Raw genomic sequence first — 19443 nt, 5'->3', positions numbered from 1 at the left:
GAAGGCAAAAGAAGAGGGCAGCAGAGGATGAGATTGTTGGATAATATCACCAAGTCAATGGACATGAGCCTGAGCAAACTTCAGAAGGTAATGGAGAACAGGGAAGCCTTATGTCCTGCAGTTCATGGGATCACAAAGAGTTGGAAACAAATTGGTGACTGAACAACAGAATATATATATATATATATATAAACAAGAAAAAACAAATGAAATTCACTTGTAAGCCTACCCCAAGAGATAACTTCTTTTTAAATATTTTGATATATATTCTCTGTATTGTTTTGTAGCCTGCTTTTTTCTCTTAACTGTCCTTTTTATTGTGCCAATTAAACTGGGTAAATACATTGTCAGAAAAAAATACACTAATAGGATTTGATCTCCCCAAAATAATTAGAAATGAACATGATATTTTACAGAATAATTTATATTAGTAAAAAATTGGACATGATCTTGAAATAAATCAAAAGATCAATTAAATGATGTGTGAGTGGAATACTTAGGTAAATGTAGTTATTGGCAAGGCGAGTTACATATACTATATCAGGAAGTGAAAAAAGTGCAGACCCCTTCTCCTCTCTGCACCTGTTCCTTCTCTAGTCAATGGGGCTGTGACAGAGGTGTCCCACGGTCCCTCCCAGTTGTAATTTTCCAAGCTCATTTATTGTAGTTTTCAGCGTGAGTTCCTAAAATAAAAAGAAAATGACAGCTGAAGAGACTGAAAGATGAGCGACCTGCCCTAACATCCCTGCTGCCCAGGTGGGCACTGAAGTGCCCTCGGACTCCATCCAGGTCAGGAGGAAGTCGGGGACAGGAGGCTACTTGGGATTTCTCTTGATGCTGGGGCCGGGAGGGTGCCCAGCTGAACCAGGATGGAAGGCGCTGGGCAGTAACAGGGCGGCAGGAGGCGCTGCGAGAACGTGAGGAACAGGATCCAGTGTGGCCTCAGGGCGGCAGCAGGCACAGCGCCGTACCGCCTGGAAGCACGGAGCGGGACGGGCTGGGACGCAGAGCGCCCTCGGGATGGCAGGGGGCGCTGCAGAATCGTTGCCGACTCTGGGATGCCGCAAGTCCCCCCGGCCGCTGGGGAAATACACCTGGGCAGGTGGGGGGCGGGGCCCTATGGGGGCGGGGCCCTATGGGGGCGGGGCCCAGCCCACAAGAGCCTTGGCTGCTGCGGCTGCGGGATGCTCTCGCTGTAAGAGGAGCGGAACGGAGCGTACTCGGATCGCGCACACGCTAACCGCAGACACTTCCGACCCGAGTGAGGTGAGCCCAGCCGAGTTGGGTCGGGAGTTTCAGGCCTCGGAGCGGCCGCGGTGAGCTTCCGGACTTTGGTCGGGCGGTAGACGCGGAGTGTGCATCATCAGCCCGGGGCTGCCTTCGGGTACCGGGGATGCTCGGACTCTTTCCCAAATACATCCATTCGGTCTAGCGCTCTGCTGTCTGCCCACACGGTGGCCGGGGAGGCAGAGCTAGAGCCGGAGGCGTTTCTGATTTATTCAGAAACTGGGTCCAGGGGTTCGGGGCTGCGCCCCGCCCAGTCTCTCCACCCAGCACTTGCTCATTCCTTTCCTGGCCTCAGTGAGACGCGTGGACCTGACCGCGGTCTTTCCTTCCACCCCCTGGAATGTTTTCTTTAGGGTGACTGTGGTTGCAGAAAACAGCAAACACTTGAAGCGAGTTGATTGGGTTCTCTGCTGCAGCTTCAGCCCTGGCTGCCCTCAAGCAGACGTGGCTTCGGGCACAGCACCGGGTCTCTCTGCGCGGGGAGGGCAGGGGCTGCAGAGTTGCTGGTGAGAAGCGCGGATCTGGCGCCCAGAGCCTGAGGTTCGGCTTCCATCACTGAGATTTTGAGGACAGTCGAGGTCGGGAATGGGCGAGAGGGGTGCAGAAGAGAATCACGAGGGACCCCGGAATTCCAGAGAATTATTTTAATCCTTCTACCTGTGTGGCACTGGACAAGTTGCCTAAACTCTGCACCTCAGTTTTCTTCTCTGTGCCTGCTCGAGCTCAGTTGTGTCTGACTCTTTGTGACCCCATGAACTGTAGCCCGCCAGGCTCCTCTGTCCATGGGATTTCCCAAGGCAAGAATACTGGAGTGGGTTGCCATTTCCTCCTCAGTGAGGATTAAATAAGGTAATGGGTGAAAGGACTCTGAGGAGAAAGCTTGAGAGTAAAGGATCAATAAATGAAAGCTGGTATTATTTTTGTTGTTCTTGCTGCTGTTGCTGTTGTTATTATTATTTGGGGAGTAGTTTGTAGTTCAAGGCTCCTGGTTTCAGTTGCAACTCCACCATTTTCTAGTGTGACCTTGGGCAAGTTGCTTAACTGCTCAGCATCTCTGTTTCATTTGTATCATGGAGAAAATTGTGCTGCCTATTGCCGAAAATAGTTGTAGAAATTAAATCAGCTAATACTTGTAAAGTGCTTAGAAGAATGAGTGCTGGGTGTCAGTTACTAACTCTACCACAAGGGCATCATGTTTAATCAAGCAATATAACCTAAATGTAGCTACATCCTTGCTCTGTAGCAAACCTTACTTTGCTCAGAAGTTGAAATATTATATTATTTGTGTGAAGATGTATATGTTTTATGATGAGCAAGGTGGGTTCCCTTCTTTCACCTGCGGTTTCACTGACATTGGTGGCTGACCCACTGGGGTCAAAGCAGTCCTGGGGAAGGGGCTGATGGGCTAGAGGGACCCTAGGAGTTGTATTTAGTGAGAGGACAAGAAGGTTTGATGACAGAAACTTCCAGAATCACAGTTTCTGTGGAACATTCACAGAGGAGAAAATCTTCCCTGGATTGCAGTTTTATTTGATACAAAATTGTACCTGGACCTAGGTTTCTAAAACAAACTCTTGCAAATTTTTGTTTTTGAATTGTAGGGAGAGAGGAGGTCGGGATGGACAGCATTTAAAATGATAAAACACAATAAATCACTTTCCTCTTGCCAAGAGGTTTATAGCATAATTTTGAAGGTCAGAGACCACAGCAAGATTATATACATCTGTGAAGGCTTAGAGTGGCTGGCTGCCTCTGGACGTCTTATCTCCCTTGCAACACTCTGTATCCTTGCTGTCATAAACCTGAAACTCACTGACACCATAAACTTGAAGGCTTACCAGCTTGGCCCAAGCTCCCAATTTTGGACAATATCCCATGGGTTTAGGGTAGAGAAAAAGTGAGTGCTCAAGTCCAGAATCCTGAAGAACAAGATGGGGTAAACTATAGTCTTTGTCCCAGGCCCAAGCCTTCTGGTGGGGTGGGGTGGGGTGGGGGTGCGGGGGAGCATGGGGATTACACCGTATATCCTACTCCAAATTATAGTATATCCTAATTTGTCTCTGTCACCTATGGTAGGCACAGGAGACAGAGTTTCCATATACCCCTCCTCAATGCCCATGTTTACTAATACCAATGTTAGGAAGCGATTGTACTAACTACCCAGAATTTGAAAAGTAGATAGCTCAGGATCCCATCCTTAGTTCCAGGAACTGCTAATTAACTCATGAGGAGTGGGCAGCACCCAGCACAATACCAGTCCCCTCAAGGCATATACCATGATGATAAAGGTTGCAAGATTCCAACCAAGTGCCTCCACTATGTGATTTTGCACAAGTTACTCCAATCTCTCTGAGCTCATTTTCCTCCTCAGTAACCTGGAGATAATAATAGTATGCCTACCTTATGGCATTGTTGAAACATGAACTGAAGTATACATAGATAGATAGATTTGGATCGAGATTTATTATGTATGTTCTATATGAAGAATGAGACTGTACGCATTTATGAGATGAGTGAGACTATATATTATTTTAGTTCATATCTTAAAAGATTGTTATTGTACATTGTAAAGCTTCTGTAATTCATATACATCGTGCATATTGATGAATGTGGTAATTTGCTTTTCAACATTCTTCCCCAGACAAAGCTATTATAAAATCAAAATGTATTCTCCAAATCAGTGGTATGTTAGAATAAAGGAAATCTGGCACAATGCCTGGCAAATATTAAGTGGCCAATATTTATAGGCTATTGTTGTATTATTGTATCAGGTGCTCTAGAAACACTAAGAGATTGAGTATAAAGAGAAAAAGTGAAACAGAAGTGAAACAGAAACACTCCACTTGCAGTAAATCAGCTGAGAAAAGCTCAGGAAGCTACGGCTGGTCTGGCAAGGGACTGAACATGATCTAGTGTGGCTGCCTGGAAATTCTCTTGGCAGATTTTATCTGTTAGAATCGATTCATAAGGCACTTGCTCTGTGCCAGACGCTGAGGTCAGCACCAGGGGGGCAGGAGGAGGTAGGAATGATGCCCTCAAGGAAGGCAGGCTAATGGAGGTGATAAAATCAGGCCTCGGCTGCTAAGCTCACGATGGAGCTTGATAAGAGGGAAGTGGAGTCTGATGGGATGGGGTTGTTCCAAGCACCCAGGAGAAAGGTCTTTCAAACTCATGGAGTCATTTTCATGTTAAGCCTTACCCAGCCCCGGCATCCACACGGCTTGGCCTGGGGGCTGCCCTGGGAAGCAGGCAGAGAGGGAGGCAGCTGTGGTGGCCCCAAAGCAAATATCCTGGAGCAAGGGCCAAGGCCTCAGAAAGCAGACTGTCTAGCCCAAAGGGAAAGAGGAAGACAGCCTTTGGGGACACATGAGCTGGTGTTTCCCAGCGCCCAGCCTCTGGGCTGTACCCACTTACTTGCCTTTTTTCTCTGCCCCTCCAGCTTGTCTGTCCCATCCTCACCATGGCTCCTGGAGAGAAGATCAAAGCCAAAATCAAGAAGAATCTGCCCGTGACGGGACCTCAGGCACCTAACATCAAAGAGCTGATGCAGTGGTACTGTCTGAACACCAACACCCACGGCTGCCGCCGCATCGTGGTGTCGCGTGGCCGCCTCCGGCGCCTGCTCTGGATTCTCTTCACGCTGACGGCCGTGGCCCTCATTTTCTGGCAGTGTGCCCTCCTCATCTCATCCTTCTACACCGTCTCTGTCTCCATCAAAGTCCACTTCCAAAAGCTGGATTTTCCTGCGGTCACCATCTGCAACATCAACCCTTACAAGTAAGAGGCAAGAGCAGGCACGTGGAGGAGGGGTCATGCCCCCTCCAGATGCCAGTGCCCCTCCCAAAGGTGACGCACTCCAGCCTGCAGACACACTGTTTAGAAACTTGAATTTCTTGCCAGTGTTGGTAAACTGCCCTCTCCCTGGTTTAAAATCTGTACCAAATTTTCAATCCATCAGCAACTTCTGAGGATGGACTGGCTCAAGGAAGGGAGGAGGGTGAGAGAGGCTGCAAGGAACTCTTCTGCTTGGCAGCTGGGTCTGGAATAGACAAGCATCCCTCCTGTCTTAGACACACACACACACACACACACACACACACACACAGAGTCCAGCTTAGCCATTTGCCCTGAGCTCGCCAAGCTCACACCCTCACTCTCCCCTGAGCGTGAGCTGGAGGCTGACTCAGACGTGACACCTAGATGACTTCCAGAAGCACCTCCGCTGCCCAAAACCCTCACCTGAGTCAACCCAGCCCCACTAATTGAGATCACTGGGCTCTGGGCAGGACCATCCCTTCGTCCTGCCTAATTGTCTGTTGCCTGACCTGTTCTAAATGGGTCATCGGAATCCTTCTCAGGATTATTGAAAACTGATCTGTGAGGCAGATCAGAATTTGGCAGAGCAGGGGTGGGGGCTGGGAGAAGGGAAGAGCAAGGGAAGAAGACCTTCAAAGGGAACTAACTTGTAGAGTCCTCGATGAGTTGATGGCAAAGCTCAAAATCAAAATCAGGTCTAAACTTATCCTCCCCCTCAAAGTCTTTCTTTCCTTCCTTCCTTTCTTCCTTCCTCCCCACACCCTTTCTTCCCTCCATCAATTGTTCCGTAATCTCTTACTCAGCCTCTACAAGTTGTCATTCACTATGCCTCCTTCTGGGGCTTGGAAGTGAATAACTCAGACACAGTCTTTGTCCTCGTGCAGCTGATGTTGGTAGAGGATTGAAATATTAACAAATAAAATTACACTAATAAAATTAATAATATTTATTATTTACATACATACACATAGAGATATGTGAATGGATGGATAGATAGAATAAACTGGTTAACTCTTGCCAATAATCACATTTTACAGATGGGAAAACTGAGACATGAAAAGGCTAAATGGCTTGTCCAGAGTCCCACATCCAGAACCAGGATGGGGAACTGGAACCCAGGCAGTTTGGCTCTGAAGTTTCTATGTTCAGTCACTATGCTGTGTGGTCTGTGTGTAAAGCAAGGGGGCGAGAGAGTAAGGAGAGTTAAGAGGGAGGTCAGGACCATTCAGTATTGTGAAAATGAAAAGATGGTGTTGTTATGCTTCATGTAGTCAACTCCTGAATCATTCTGTGTTCTTGGGGGTTTTCAAGGTAACAGTAATACCTCTCCCTCCCAGCACTGATTTGAGGAGAACCTGTGGGCAGGGGCAAGTATGCCAGGTGGAAACAGAGCCTGCTGCTGGGGAGACTCCTGGTTAGCAGTTATTTACTTGTCTTCACTGTGGCTGGTTTATGGGAGGCAGCTGACAGTCACCACTCCAGAAATGCTGGTTGGGGCAAACTCATCAACACACCCCGAGAGCAAGCAGACAGTGATGGCAAAGGTGAAGCCACAGGCAGTTACACAAGGGTCATACAGGAGCCTGTCTCCATTTATTTGAGCCAGTGGTCACGTTGGAGGAGAAAATTTTTAAATGGCCTGGTCTTCTTGGCCAAGGGCGCTGGGGCGATGGGCACATCAATGGGAAGCAGCATGGTAAAGGGCCAGAGGGGTTTCCCCATCCCAATTCCTCCTTCCCACCTTGGCAGGTACAGTGCTGTGCGCCACCTCCTAGCTGACTTGGAACAGGAGACCAGAGCAGCCTTGAAGACCCTGTATGGCTTTTCAGAGATTACGTCTCGGAAACGCCGAGAGGCACAGTCCTGGAGTTCAGTCAGGAAGGGCACTGATCCCAAATTCCTCAACCTAGCCCCACTGATGGCCTTTGAGAAGGGTGATACAGGCAAGGCCAGGGACTTCTTCACGGGACGGAAGCGGAAAGTCAACGCAAGAATCATTCACAAGGCATCAGATGTCATGCATATCCACAATTCCAAGGAGGTGGTGGGATTCCAGCTGGTAAGATGCACATCCTCTCGGTTTCCGGGCCTGGGGTGGGATTATGGGTCCGGGGAGGTGAGGTCATGGGTCGGGGAGGCATGTCATGGGTCCAGGGAGGTGGGGTCATGGGTCCAGGGGGGTGGGGTCATAGGTCCAGGGAGGTGGGATCATGGGTCCGGGGAGGTGGGGTCATGGGTCTGGGGAGGCGGGGTCACGGGTTGGGGAGGCAGGGTCTTGAGTCCAGGGAGGTGGGATCATGGGTCTGGGGAGGTGGGGTCATGGGATGGGGAGGCGGGGTCATGGGTCCGGGGAGGCGGGGTCATGAGTCTGGGGAGGCGGGGTCCTGTCCAGGGAGGTTTCTTCTTTGCTGTTAGTCCTATAGTCCCTCAGAAAGAAACACATTCAGGGTGAATCAGCTGCAAGCAACTGAAACTGATCCAGGCAATCGTTATTATGTGTGCTGTGCCCAGTCATGTTCAACTCTTTGCAACCCTGTGGACTATAGCCCGCCAGGCTCCTTTCCATGGGATTTACCAGGCAAGAATACTGGAGTGGGTTGCCATTTCCTCCTTCAAGGGATATTCCTGATCCAGGGATCGAACCTGCGTCCCCTGTGTCTCCTGCATTGGCAGGCAGATTCTTTACCACTGAGCCACCTGGGAAGCCCCCAGGCGATCTTAAACAGATAAAAATGCCATTAGAACTGGTATCAGGTGGGTGGCCTGTTAGGAACCGGCCACAGAGTAGGAGGTGAGTGGTGGGTGAGCCAGCAAAGCTTCCCTGCTGCTCCCCATCACTTGAATCATCACTCCCACTGGCAACATCTGTGGAAAAACTGTCTTCCACGAAACCAGTCCCTGTGCCAAAAAGGTTGAGGACCTCTGTCTTAGAAGGTGACCAGTAGCTCATGGAGTCCTCTCAAAGGACAGAAATTAGGGAAGATTCAGGGATCCTGGTGGCAAGAAATGATGAAGAGTCATTTCAGATATTGCTGCTGGATTAAATAAGCTTCAATTGTTGATTCAAATTCCACTGGGGACTATCTGATTGACCAAGTTTGGGTCACCTGATGGCTCATGTAGGGTAGGGCATCTTGATGGACAGTCTTGGCTGACTATATCCAAAGAGGGAAAGGAAATTCTACCAAATAAAATTGGAGTGCAGATACCAGAAGGAAGAAAATAGAAAATGAGCAGCAGAAACACACAGTGTTCCCAGCAATACTTGCCTTCATGAGGTGCTATAGCCTGACTTCTCATCTCTCCTTCTTGGTCCCATTTAAGGGGCTCTGAAGAAGCAGCCATTTACCAAAAATGAATTCCATTGCCTTCCTGGCCACACTCAACCATCACCCTCCTCTCTGTGCCCCAGCTGTTTCTGCAGGATGAGAGCTACTCAGTCTTCATAGTCTTGGTTGCTGATTGTGAGACCTGATGGCTCCATTTGCCAATCCTGAGGGGAAAGTGGCACTTTTTCTAAATCACTGAACCTTTGTGAAGTTTTCCTGGGTCCTTACACAAGATAAAGTTCTCCTTGATACTCAAATTCATCTTTTGGTGTCTGTCTTTTAGGAGAGTTTTCAAGCCCTGTTGATGAAATGAGAGGGGCTTCTCAGGTCATGCAGTGGTAAAGAATCTGCCTGCAATTCAGGAGAAATGGGTTCGATCCCTGGGTTGGGAAGATCCCCTGAGAATGGAATGGCAACCCACTCCAGTGTTCTTGCCTGGAGAATTCCATGGACAGAGGAGCCTGGCAGGCCACAGTCCATGGGGTCACAGAGTTGAACATGACTGAGTGACTGAGCACACACACACATAAGTATGATGAGAACATCTGGGCCATATCACAGTTTACCTATAGAACTCCCATTATTATATATTTTGAATGCTGGTCTTCCTAACCAGCATATGAGGTGGGGAAGTATGGTATTTTGATCACATTTTGCAGGTGAAATAAGGATAGGTATGCAGATGACGCTACCCTTATATGGCAGAAAGTGGAGAAAAACTAAAGAGCCTCTTGATGAAAGTGAAAGAGGAGAGTGAAAAAGTTGGCTTAAAGCTCAACATTCAGAAAGCTAAGATCATGGCATCCAGTCCCATCACTTTATGGCAAATAGATAGGGAAACAATGGAAACAGTGACAGACTTTATTTTGGTGGGCTCCAAAATCACTGCAGGTGGTGACTGCAGCCATGAAATTAAATGATGCTTGCTCCTTGGAGGAAAAGTTATGACCAAACTAGATGGCATATTAAAAAGCAGAGACATTACTTTGTCAAAAAAGGTCCATCTAGTCAAAGCTATGGTTTTTCCAGTAGTCATGTATGTATATAAGAGTTGGACTATAAAGAAAGCTGAGCACTGAAAAATTGATGCTTTTAAACTGTGGTGTTGGAGAAGACTCTTGAGAGTCCCTTGGACTGCAAAACAATCAAACCAGCCAATCCTAAAGGAAATCAGTCCTGAATATTCATTGGAAGAACTGATATTGAAGTTGAAACTCCCAATACTTTGGCCACCTAATGCAAAGAACTGACTCGTTTGAAAAGACCCTGATGCTGGGAAAGATTGAGGTGGGGAGGAGAAGGGGACGACAGAGGATGAGATGGTTGAATGGCATCACCAACTGGACGGACATGAGTTTGAGTAAGCTCCAGGAGCTGGTGATGGACAGGGAAACCTGGTGTGCTGCTGTCCATGGGGTCGCAAAGAGTCATACACGACTGAGCGACTCAACTGGGTGCCTTGCCCAGGGTCTTGCAGAGAGGTCATGGCAGTGTCTGGGCTAGAATCTCAATTTTTAGACTGTTGATCTGATAAGAAATGGTGAGGGTTGGGTGGAACTCAGTAGCCATGATTGGTAAAAGCCTGGCTATCTGGGGACTCTGAGGAAGCTGGTCTTGGTTCTCACTGAGAGACTCATGAGAGTGAGGCTCTGTGTCCTTCCTCACTTAGCCCCTTCTTGGTCCTTGAGGCTTGAGGATGTTGAGTCCCTGGTCTCAGAAGTGAGAAGAAGCCCATCCTTGCCCAGGTATCTCTCCTGTTCCCCTGAGTATCTAGAGTCCAGTTCCTTAGGCTCACAGTCCTTCTAAGGGCCCCTGGCAGGGCCCATAGCTTTATCTTGGTGTCTCCTCCTCTCCACAGTGTTCTAATGACACATCGGACTGTGCGGTCTACACCTTCAGCTCAGGGGTCAATGCTATCCAGGAGTGGTACAAGCTGCACTACATGAACATCATGGCCCAGGTGTCTCAGGAGAAGAAAATCAACATGAGCTACTCTGCTGACGAGCTGCTGGTCACTTGCTTCTTTGACGGGGTGTCCTGCGATGCCAGGTCAGTAGTGGAAGGCTGCTCTCTCAGCTCCAGGGACCAGGGGCTCTAAGTGCTGGGCTCCTTGCACGCACCTGCAGCTCAGCTAGAGTCTTGGGAGTGACAGGTGCTCTTCTCACTGACCCTGCCTTTTGGAAAATGACTTATACAGGAGCTCAGCTCTAGAGTCTGTGAGGAAGATGAAGATGACTTAGCGTCAAAACATCCTTAAACTCATTAAATTATTAAAACAGAGTAGTTGATGGTGGACATATAACTTTGTATATTACCATCATGCATACCAGTGAGAACCATCAATCTAGTCAAGAGGAAGTAAGGAAGGAGAGATGGAAGGAGGCAGGAAGAGAAGAAGGGAGGGCAGGAAGGTCTGTGGACAGACGTGAGCTTTCATACCTTTCTACCATTAAGATAACACCCAGATTCCTGGTGGACACTAGGAAGTCATGGGGCATTCTAAAGTGTTCCTGTTTATTGTAAAGGCTTTCTTCATTCTTTTAAAATACTAAATGTTTCTATATGTTAGTTGGTATATTGATCCTTGTGAAAACTGAGTGATTAGAATCATGTCTCCTGAAGGTTGGATTCTAAAGTCAGTATAAGGATATGCATGATGTGATTCCTTTTCTGGGAATCATTTGCTAGGAATCGGAATGGGAAAAAAAAAGTCAAGTGTTGGCTGAGATATTCAAGCGAAGAGGAAGTGAGGACAGATTTATTGGCACAAAGCCTGCCAAGTCAGGATGGAGAAGGAGGTGAGTGGATTAAGAGGATGAAGGGAAAGCAGAGGGTGGTTCTACATCGACATGTGTCAACTGGACGAGGGGCCTTGTTTGTCATCTGTCGGAGGAAAGATGGGGAACATAAGTTGTGTCTATCATCCATTGTCCACAGAAGAGAGCTGGCCCGTTAGCACTGCCCACTGAGATGTCAGCTCAGGTGCGTGACGGGAGTTCCCAGCACAGCCCTTTCTGACCTGTATTCTTTCACCGTAGGAACTTCACGCTTTTCCACCATCCAATGTATGGGAATTGCTACACATTCAACAATAGACAAAATGAGACTATCCTCAGCACCTCCATGGGAGGCAGTGAATTTGGTAAGAAAACCTGCATCAAGGGGATCCTGGGGTGCTCTAATGACAAGCTTGCTGACAGCAGGCAGTTGGGGTGCTTGAAGCCTTCCAGAGATACAGGCTCTCCCTAACCTGGCCAGAAACTGGGGATACAACTTTTTCTCATCCATGTCAGTTCTTTCCTTCTCTATCAGAATCTGTTTTCTTTTTTGACATCTCCTCTTTGCTTTTGAGAGAGCAGCAGGGACAACCCTGGTGTTTCTTCACCTGGGGAAACCACTCAGGTTTAAAATTGTAGCTGGAGTGAATAATGCCGAGCAGGCAGCTTCAGAATGGACTTAAATCCAGACGTGCTGAGCAGGAGATTAGAGAGGCCAACACACCTTTATCCTGATTAAGATGACAGATTTTGGAGCCAAAACCCACTCTGTCACTCACTGTGAAGCCCAGTGAAAGTTTACTCCCCTTCATTTATAAAGTGGGAATAACAATGGTACTGATAATACAAGGTAATTGAGAAGTCAAAACATGAAAAGCAGTTAATAAGACCTGACACACGCTGTATTCATTTGGTTGGGCTGCCTTAGCAAAATATTATAGATGGGTGGCTTAAACAATGGACATTTAGAAACTCATGGTCAAGCTGCTGGCAAATTTGGTCCTGGTGAGGACTCTCTTGCTGGCTTGCAGTTGGCCACCTGTCTCTGTCCTCACATGGCCTCTCTTTGGTGGCATGCAGAGAGAAAGCTGTGTTGTCTCTTCCTCTTCTTATGAGAACACCAATCCTATGGGATTAGGGTCCACCCTTCTGACCTCATTTAACCTTAATCACCTGCCTAAGGCTGATTCTCCAAATTCAATCACAGTGGGGATTAAGACTTCAACATATAAATAGGGTGGAGGGTGGTCTGCAGAAAGACACGCAATTCAGTCCATAACACATACTAAGCACCCAATAAATGCTAGTTGTGGTTGTCATTACTACTGTTACTGCCGTTACTACCATTGCTGCTGCTGCTACTATTACCACCAAAAATTACTACCTCTAATATTATTATTATTGCTACTCTACTATCGTGACTTTTGTAGAGAAGACAGGAACTCAACCGATTGGTCTATCTTGAAAGATTCTAAGCAAACTGAACACGATTTTATACATAGATATGCTCCTATAAGGATAGGTAAGGTCTTATGGAGGAAAACCCAGTTGGACTCCTCCTCTTTGTTACTGCACAGTCTGTGTTCTTACCACACCTGCAAGAAACCATAACTCAGAGCACATACGTCAGTGGGAAGAAGTTGTCTGGGAACTGTTGCACAATCCTGTCTCTGCTGCATTTGAGCTGTGTGACCTTGAGCAAATCACTTCCCCACTCTGGGCTTTGATTCCTTCACTTACAGATAGAGTAAAGGCAAAGGCAGAAGGGGACGGCAGAGGATGAGATGGTTAGATAGCATCACTGACTCAGTGGACAGGAATCTGAGCATACTCCAGGAGATAGTAAAGTACAGAGGAAACTGGTGAGCTACATACAGTTCATGGGATTGAAAAGAGTCAAACACAACTGCTGCTGCTGCTAAGTCACTTCAGTCGTGTCCGACTCTGTGTGACCCCATAGACGGCAGCCCACCAGGCTCCCCCATCCCTGGGATTCTCCAGGCAAGAACATGGAGTGGGTTGCCATTTCCTTCTCCAGTGCATGAAAGTGAAAAGTGAGAGTGAAGTCGCTCAGTCATGCCCGACTCTTAGCGACCTCATGGACTGCAGCCTACCAGGCTCCTCAGTCCATGGGATTTTCCAGGTAAGAGTACTGGAGTGGGGTGCCATTGCCTTCTCCACAAACACAACTAAACAACAACAAAAAGAAGTCAGAATAATTTTAAAAATTCTCTTCTTTCAACTCACATAGGCCCTGTTCATTTGCTCATTTGTTTACCAAATATTTTTGAGTATCTTCTATACTTCAGGCTCTCTTCCAAGTCTTAGGGACCCAGTGGTGAATAACACAGATATCATCCCTGCTTTCAAGGAGCTCGTATTTTGTTGGAGAGAAACAGATAAATGGATGAACAAGCACATAGACATTATCTGGTTATCAATCCTAGGTTTATACCTCAAGAATTACCCCGCACAAGGGCTGAGTTGAGATGGGAATTTTATTTCAGATAAGGAGGTCCAGAAAGGCCTCTGGGATGAGGGTTATTTGAAGAGGAGAAGATGTATGATACGGTCCATTGAGGAGCATTTGAGCACTAGCAGGTCCGAGGACCTCAATGAGGAAATGGATTTGGTGTGCTCTGGAAACAGAAAGATGACCAGTGTGCTTGGAGCTTCCTGATGGAGGGGGAGAGTGGGATGAAGAGGAAGGCATCACCATATGAGAGCTAGTCAGGTTTCTGGATGGAGAAGGCAATGGCACCCCACTCCAGTACTCTTGCCTAGAAAATCCCATGGATGGAGGAGCCTCATGGGCTGTAGTCCATGGGGTCGCTAAGAGTCGGACACGACTGAGCGACGTCACTTTCACTTTTCACTTTCATGCATTGGAGAAGGAAATGGCAGCCCACTCCAGTGTTCTTGCCTGGAGAATCCCAGGGACTGGGGAGCCTGATGGGCTGCTGTCTTATGGGGTCGCACAGACTCGGACATGACTGAAGTGACTTAGCAGCAGCAGCAGGTTTCTGGACAGTATTTTATGGTGTCCCCGTGTATGCAATGAGATGCCTCTGAAGAGTTTCAGACAAGGGAGTGACCTGATTTTAAAAGGTCCCTCTGGCTGCTCGGCTCAGATTAGACACAGGTGTAACAGTAGGATCAGGGAGAGGATTTAGGGCAGTGGTCAGATGCACTACTGGAATCTCAACCGCAGTCCTGCACATCCCTTTGGGTGCCCAGCAGAACTTCCCATCTCAAAGAGCCCCAAGGAGGTTCACGTCTTAGGCCAGGTAGCAAAACTTGTGCTTGGCAACACTGCAGTAACGATACTATTCCTGAACCCTATTTGAGCTAAGCTCTGGAAACAGAGCAGTGAAAAGTCAGGCTCCCCTCACAGAGCTTCCCATTTTGCTCCTGTCCACTTTTCACTTGTAGGAAATGCCTGGGTCTTGGTTTTGAGGCTCCCAGAGTGGTGGGAGAGGTAAGCTATGAGCAGGGAATCTTCTCCTGGGTTTTGACCACAATGGGCTGCCTTGTCCTTCCAGGGCTGCAGGTCATCCTGTACATAAATGAAGAAGAGTACAACCCCTTCCTGGTGTCCTCCACTGGGGCTAAGGTGATTATCCATCGGCAGGACGAATACCCCTTCGTTGAGGACGTGGGAACGGAGATTGAGACGGCCATGGCCACCTCCATAGGAATGCACCTGGTAAGAGCACGCTCTGACTTCCATCTGCTTGGCAAGGAGGACAGCTTTCATTGAAGGACAATCAGTGAGGTGGGACTTACAGAAAAGGGTATTGGTTTTAAGAGGAAGCATAGTCTCATGTTTTTCAATGATTACTCAAATGGTCACTCTCTAAGTTACACTAAGGGCTGTCTTTATGTCTTCTGTATGGATGAACAATGACAGGACACCATTTAGGATAAGAATTGAAGGAACCTTCCTTGTTCAAGAGACAGACATCCACATTTATGAAACCTGTGCTGGAAGCAAGGCATCAGATACTAATGATGTATTTGTCAGTGATATAAATGGAGCGGATTTACACCTTCCTGGGCCACCTACAGGCCAATGGAGCATGTAAACCACTATTGGAAAGTCACTGGGCCTTCACAGGTCTATTTAGTCCCTCCTGCTTCCGTCAGTTTCAGCTCATGTACCAAGAACCCCTCTTCTCTCAAGTCTTTGACCTTCTCTGAGCTCACTGGGTGCTGAGAACACTCATACCTGTCACCAGGAGCACATCTGGGCTGCAGACTCCAATCCTTGGGTTGGCCATGCCCAGTGGAAGTAGAAGGGCAAGGTGAGGGGTGTCCAAGGACACCCCTGGTCACGTCACTGCTTGTATAGTCTCCTGTTTCTAGGCCTGGGTTTTTTTATGCCAGTCTCTCTCTCACTCTGTGACTCTGTCTCTCATTCTACCTACCACAATAACTATTAAGTACTTATTTCAAAGGAGTATATGTACAAAGTCAGTACAAGGATCCTACTGTGCAGACACACCTCCTCTATCCCTAACTGCTGGTCTCCTCCTTCCTTCACATGCAGCTATGGCTGTTGCTTCCATGACTCAGAAGGGTGTTACAGTCTTCTTCAAGCCTGTGTATGAAAGTGAAAGTGAAAGTGAAGTCGCTCAGTCGTGTCCGACTCTTTGCAACCCCATGGGCTGTAGCCCACCAGGCTCCTCCATCCATGGGATTCTCCAGGCAAGAATACTGGAGTGGGTTGCCGTTTCCTTCTCCAGGGGAGCTTCCTGACCCAGGGATGGAACCCGGGTCTCCTGCATTGTAGGCAGACGCTTTACCATCTGATCCACCAGGGAAGTCCTATAATCATTTCTTCTTTTATGCAAATGCAAAATACTGTTCTGCCCCACTTTTCACTTGATAGTATAGCTTGGAAATAGTTCCATAGCAATACACATAGATTCTGCCTCATTCTTCTTAAAGACATAATATCCCATTGTGTGGGTAAGTTATTGAAGCAATTCTCTGTTGATACACTTGAGCTTGTTTCCAGGTATGACTAAAAACAACAGTGCAGTGGGATGTGTAGTCATCCAATTACCTCCTAGAAGTATATCATTCAAGACGTAGATTAGCCAAATTGCCCTCCAATGATGTTGTACCAAAACAGATATCAAGCAACGTTTCAGTTCAGTTCAGTCACTCAGTCACGTCTGACTCTTTGCGACCCCATGAATTGCAGCACGCCAGGCCTCCCTGTCCATCACCAACTCCTGGAGTTCACTCAAACTCACGTCCATCGAGTCAGTGATGCCATCCAGCCATCTCATCCTCTGTCGTCCCCTTCTCCTCCTGCCCCCAATCCCTCCCAGCATCAGAGTCTTTTCCAGTGAGTCAACTCTTCGCATGAGGTGGCCAAAGTACTGGAGTTTCAGCTTTAGCATCAGTCCTTCCAAAGAACATCCAGGACTGATCTCTTTTAAAATGGACTGGTTGGATCTCCTTGCAATGTTTAATCTTTGCTAATTTAAGAAAAAATGGCATCTATTATAAGTTTAATTGACAGTCATTCTTAGTGGTATTTTTTTCACCTATTTATGGAGGGGAAAAAATCTCTCCTTATGGACCCTTTGTTCATGCCTTTGTTTATAGCGAACCTTAACATTCCAAGGGCTTCCCTTGTGACTCAGCTCGTAAGGAATCTGCGTGAAATGTGGGAGACCTGGGTTTGATCCCTGGGTTGGAAAGATCCCCTGGAGAAGGGAAACATTACCCTCTCTAGTATTCTGGCCTGGAGAATTCCATGGACTGTATAGTCCATGGGGTCACAAAGAGCTGGACACGACTGAGCAACTTTCACTTCACTAACGCCCCAAATTAAACCTCTTACCCTTCATCCCTCACAATTTTTTCCTCCAGAGAAGTGGTCTCCAAACTAGATTGGTCATTAGAATCAGGTCTACTGAATCAATCTCTCTGAGAGATGAGCCCAAGGATCTGTATTTTTACTGGACCCCAGCGGTCATTCCAAGAGAGAGCAAACTCAGGAACCTCAGCTTTAGAAACCTGAGTAGTTTAGAATGAAAGAAGAAGAAAAGTGTGTCTTCCTCAGAGAAAGTAGAGCTAGGATGACACCAGAGCTTTAGCACAGCCGTAAATGCTGTCTCCGAAGTGTTACAAAGTCACATCACGGGCACTGGAGTGCATATATCTATCCATTATCTATTCATCCAACAAGCATTTTCTGAGCACTTCATGTGTGCTAGATCCTGGAACTACATCAGTGTCCCCAGAACTGTCCCTGTCCTTTTAGACTTTGGGTCTAGCAGAGAGAATTTATAATAACAAACCAAAAATCACATAGGTGATTAACTGTAATCATCATAGGTGCTAAGAAGGATAAATACAGGATGCATGAGAGCATACCACAGAGATGCCTGAAATAGGGCTTTTATGGGGGGGGGGGGTAGTGGAGAGTTCAAGGGGCGCTTTCCTGAGGAAGTAGTATTTAAGTTGGGAAAGCAGAGTTGCTGAACTGGGATCTGTGGCTTCGATGCCTGGCCATGTCCCATTCAAGAGCAACCTTGGACAAGAGAAACCATGGGGATGGTCATCTGGGAGCCCCGGCGCTCAAAGGAGCCATGTCACTTAGGGGCTTTGTTCAATGTGGGCAGTTTGTTCCACATGAGAAGTGTTGTGTACCAACTTGGCCTGTGTGGATGCTGATGGCCCAGGAAAAAAATCTTGAGCCCCAACTTGCTCAAACTGTGATTTGAAAGACTTTAGGTTCCTACTTAAGGAACTAGGTCTCTGATTCCTCTCTTTACCAGCAGATTACAAAACTCCCTGATCAGAACAGTGAGCATTTTGATCCAATGTTCCCCTGGCAATTTTGTACTTGAAGAAGCACCTGGAATTTACAGCACATTCTTACAGCACGTGCTCTTCTTCCCTCCTGCCTGTTACAGTGTCTGCAAACTTAGAGCTTGGGAAAGTTTGAGAACCAAGGGAATTGCCCTCTGGTTTTCTTCTCTGAGCTTAAGAATGCCCATCACATTGTTAAGCAAATGCTCCCTTTAGCAGTGATGGGTAAACAAAGACATGGGTGGGTTTTCTGCTACACCTAACTTGAGGTGTACAAAATCAAAGCCACAGAGCAGGGGCAGGCAGCTCTGGTTCTGATTTATGAGCATTTAAGACAACAACAGAAAAAAACAAAGATTACTGAGAGGTCACCAGAGGGTCATTAAGAATAAATCCAAACACACTAGACGTCCTTCCTTCTTTATTTTTTAGGTAGTTATTTATTTACTTTTGAGAAGCATGTTAAACTGGTGGAATCAGTTGGTTAGGCAGCTGGTTAACAAATCTTCTTTCATTCATTGAGGGACTGTGTGTCCAAAGCACTGGCTATTCAGAGATGGGTATAACAGAGTACCTACCTTCAAAATTCACCTTTAAGAGAAGATAACACAGCTTTGCAATACAGGTCCAAGCTCTGTGGGAAGAGGGACCATTTCTGTCTGTTCCCAGGCTCAGTTCTTAGAGCATAGTAGATCCTCCGTAAATATTTTTGGATGGCTGGATGAACCGGAGCCAGGACAAAAGCTGTTGGTCTAGGCTTTCTAGATGATGATTTCTTAAGGACAAATGTCAGGCAAATAGAATCAGGAAGGGCCACTCCAGACAAAGGGCAGAGCAATTACAAAGGGGGTTGCAGAAAGGATTTGAAGTCTCATTTCAAAATGATTCATAATGTAGTGAATCATTTCGAAAAACCACTTTGAAGCGCACTCAAAATACTAGAGTATTCAAATCACAGTTTGAGCAAGTTGGGGCTCAAGTATTTACAGTAGCAGCCAAGTATTTACAGTAATACTAGAAAGAAATTATGACTCCCTCCCTGAGGCAATGGCTGTGGGGATGAGCAGAAGTGACTGGATTTGAGAGATCTTACAGTGTGGAAGCAACACTGCTTGACAACCAAGGTCATCGGGTAAAGGCCAGGGGAAGTTAGATCCATATTTAGGTTCTGACTTGGGTATTGTGTTGAATGGGAGTACAGGTTCTGAATTAGGGAATACAAGAAGAGTAGGGTTCAGGGAGAAAATGACCACTTCAGTTTGGCACATACCCAAGGTGTAGCTTTGGGAAATCAGGCTGAAAACGTCCAGTGATTAGATGCTCTAAGCCTGGAGCTCAGGAGAAAAATCCAGAGGCAATGGCGGGGTGTGGGCTGCATCTAACATAGTTCTAGACTTAGAAAT

General features: G+C 47.1%; 1 protein-coding gene across 2 annotated transcripts in view; it reads left to right on the top strand.

Moving 5' to 3' along the window:
- The first annotated feature begins 1169 nt into the window (after positions 1-1169).
- The window catches only part of SCNN1G (sodium channel epithelial 1 gamma subunit), a 31329-nt gene continuing 13055 nt past the window's right edge, over positions 1170-19443 (top strand). The window contains exons 1-6 of one of the 2 annotated variants that reach the window (XM_027527635.1): positions 1170-1266; positions 4727-5064; positions 6853-7162; positions 10291-10481; positions 11471-11574; positions 14752-14915. In XM_027527635.1, coding sequence (XP_027383436.1) covers positions 4748-5064; positions 6853-7162; positions 10291-10481; positions 11471-11574; positions 14752-14915 — 1086 coding nt within the window. In that variant the 5' untranslated portion in view covers positions 1170-1266; positions 4727-4747. Of the gene's footprint in view, positions 1317-4726; positions 5065-6852; positions 7163-10290; positions 10482-11470; positions 11575-14751; positions 14916-19443 lie in introns of both variants that reach the window. The other variant, XM_027527638.1, reaches the window with a different exon arrangement.

This window comes from Bos indicus x Bos taurus, chromosome 25 (genome assembly GCF_003369695.1).
Source record: "Bos indicus x Bos taurus breed Angus x Brahman F1 hybrid chromosome 25, Bos_hybrid_MaternalHap_v2.0, whole genome shotgun sequence".
In the NCBI taxonomy this organism is placed as follows: Eukaryota; Metazoa; Chordata; class Mammalia; order Artiodactyla; family Bovidae; genus Bos; species Bos indicus x Bos taurus.
This window is presented reverse-complemented; position numbering and strand designations above follow the sequence as displayed.